Raw genomic sequence first — 1,482 nt, forward strand, 5'->3', positions numbered from 1 at the left:
ATATACATTATATATATTTACATACAATAAATACAAAAAATCACATGTCGCATCTGTTTTCTTATTTTACATTCATAATTGTGGTACGTAGTGCAACAATGCGTCCGCGATATCTCTGTTCCTCAACTTCTCCACTTGCGTACGCATTCGCACCGCCAGCCCGTTCGTTCGCTTCAGATACATCGCCGAGTGATGTACCGCGATTGTGAAGGGGATTGGACACCACGTCTTTTTGACCACACCGCGAACTAGCGCCGTGATGTAGCTTTCTATAAGCGACGTATCTTCCTCCTCCGGATAGAGATATTCCTTTAACGGCAACACTAGCTTCTCCGGCAACAGTTTCAGGTATCGCAACGCGGCCGCGTGTTCCGACCACAGAAGTTTCCGATAGTGTGGATCGTGTCGTTGCGCCACTGGCACCAGCAATATCATGGCGAAACCGTCATCGCCGTACGAGTTCGAATAGAAATGCTCGCACAATGCCGTGAACAGATCAGTGAAGGAACTCAATCCTGGTAACTCTGTTTGAAAGTTCAATCGCGCGTGATATCTTCTCAGAAGATTCGATAGGACATTCAGCAACAGCATGGCCACATCGCTTTCCAAGTAGATGGTATCACACAGATACACCAATATCAGTCTGCTAAATCTCAAAGTAGGCGATAGCTTCTCCATGAGATCAGGCAAGACTAATGCTAGACTTAGCACTGTCAAAACGTTATCCTTATCCTCTGACTGCAACTTGATATCGTTTTTGGATTTTGTATATATGTGAACTAGCGGTAAGAAGAGCCAGTCCTTCGGCATTGCCGCTTGGTTCCAATCACCGTTCGCCGTGATGTATCTCTCGTACAACGACGTCGCGTCGGAACGCAAGCCTGTCTTGACCTGATCTACCGTGGACGTCAGGTCTAATTTGGCTAATTCATTGGTGATTACCTCCAAATTTACTTTTTCGTTCGACAACGCGATTTGAAGGAGCTTCCTCACGTGATCCGTGGCGTCCGCAGGTAACGTCGAGATGAGTTTAATGGTAATCTTCCACACAATTTGAGCTGTCCGATTATTGATTGTGTCTCGAAGGAGGGATACTGCTTGTACTACTGTTGTCAAAAGATATAACTCCATTCTGCTAAACCATGATCTTTCCAAACTCCATTCAGTCTTTTCCAAATCTTCTATATATTTGAGAAAGGATGGATGTTCAAGTATCAAACGAATTTCTGCTACGCGAGAATTATTGTAAAATGTATTGAATATCGTCGCTAAGAACGGTATGCACGAATTCACTGATACAATCGGTTGTAACTCTCCATTCTCTGTGAGAACATCCAAGTTTGGAAGACAGGACGGTTCCCGATCCGTAGCCGCGTTATAGTCGCTCAATAAGTTTGAACTGGAACTGCAAAAAAACAAATATATATTGTAAATTATATATATATATTAAACCATATATATATATATATATATATATATATA

At 42.6% G+C, this 1,482-nt stretch overlaps 1 protein-coding gene across 1 annotated transcript in view; it reads right to left on the reverse strand.

Moving 5' to 3' along the window:
- Positions 1-52: 52 nt before the first annotated feature.
- Positions 53-1,482, reverse strand: part of LOC108751100 (RNA polymerase II-associated protein 1) — a 4,820-nt gene continuing 3,390 nt past the window's right edge. Inside the window, exon 9 of the mRNA XM_018491076.1 lies at positions 53-1,415. Within this exon, the coding sequence (XP_018346578.1) occupies positions 73-1,415 (1,343 nt within the window). The 3' untranslated portion in view covers positions 53-72. The remainder of the gene's footprint in view (positions 1,416-1,482) is intronic.

This window comes from Trachymyrmex septentrionalis, unplaced genomic scaffold (genome assembly GCF_001594115.1).
Source record: "Trachymyrmex septentrionalis isolate Tsep2-gDNA-1 unplaced genomic scaffold, Tsep1.0 scaffold11, whole genome shotgun sequence".
Classification (NCBI taxonomy): domain Eukaryota; kingdom Metazoa; phylum Arthropoda; class Insecta; order Hymenoptera; family Formicidae; genus Trachymyrmex; species Trachymyrmex septentrionalis.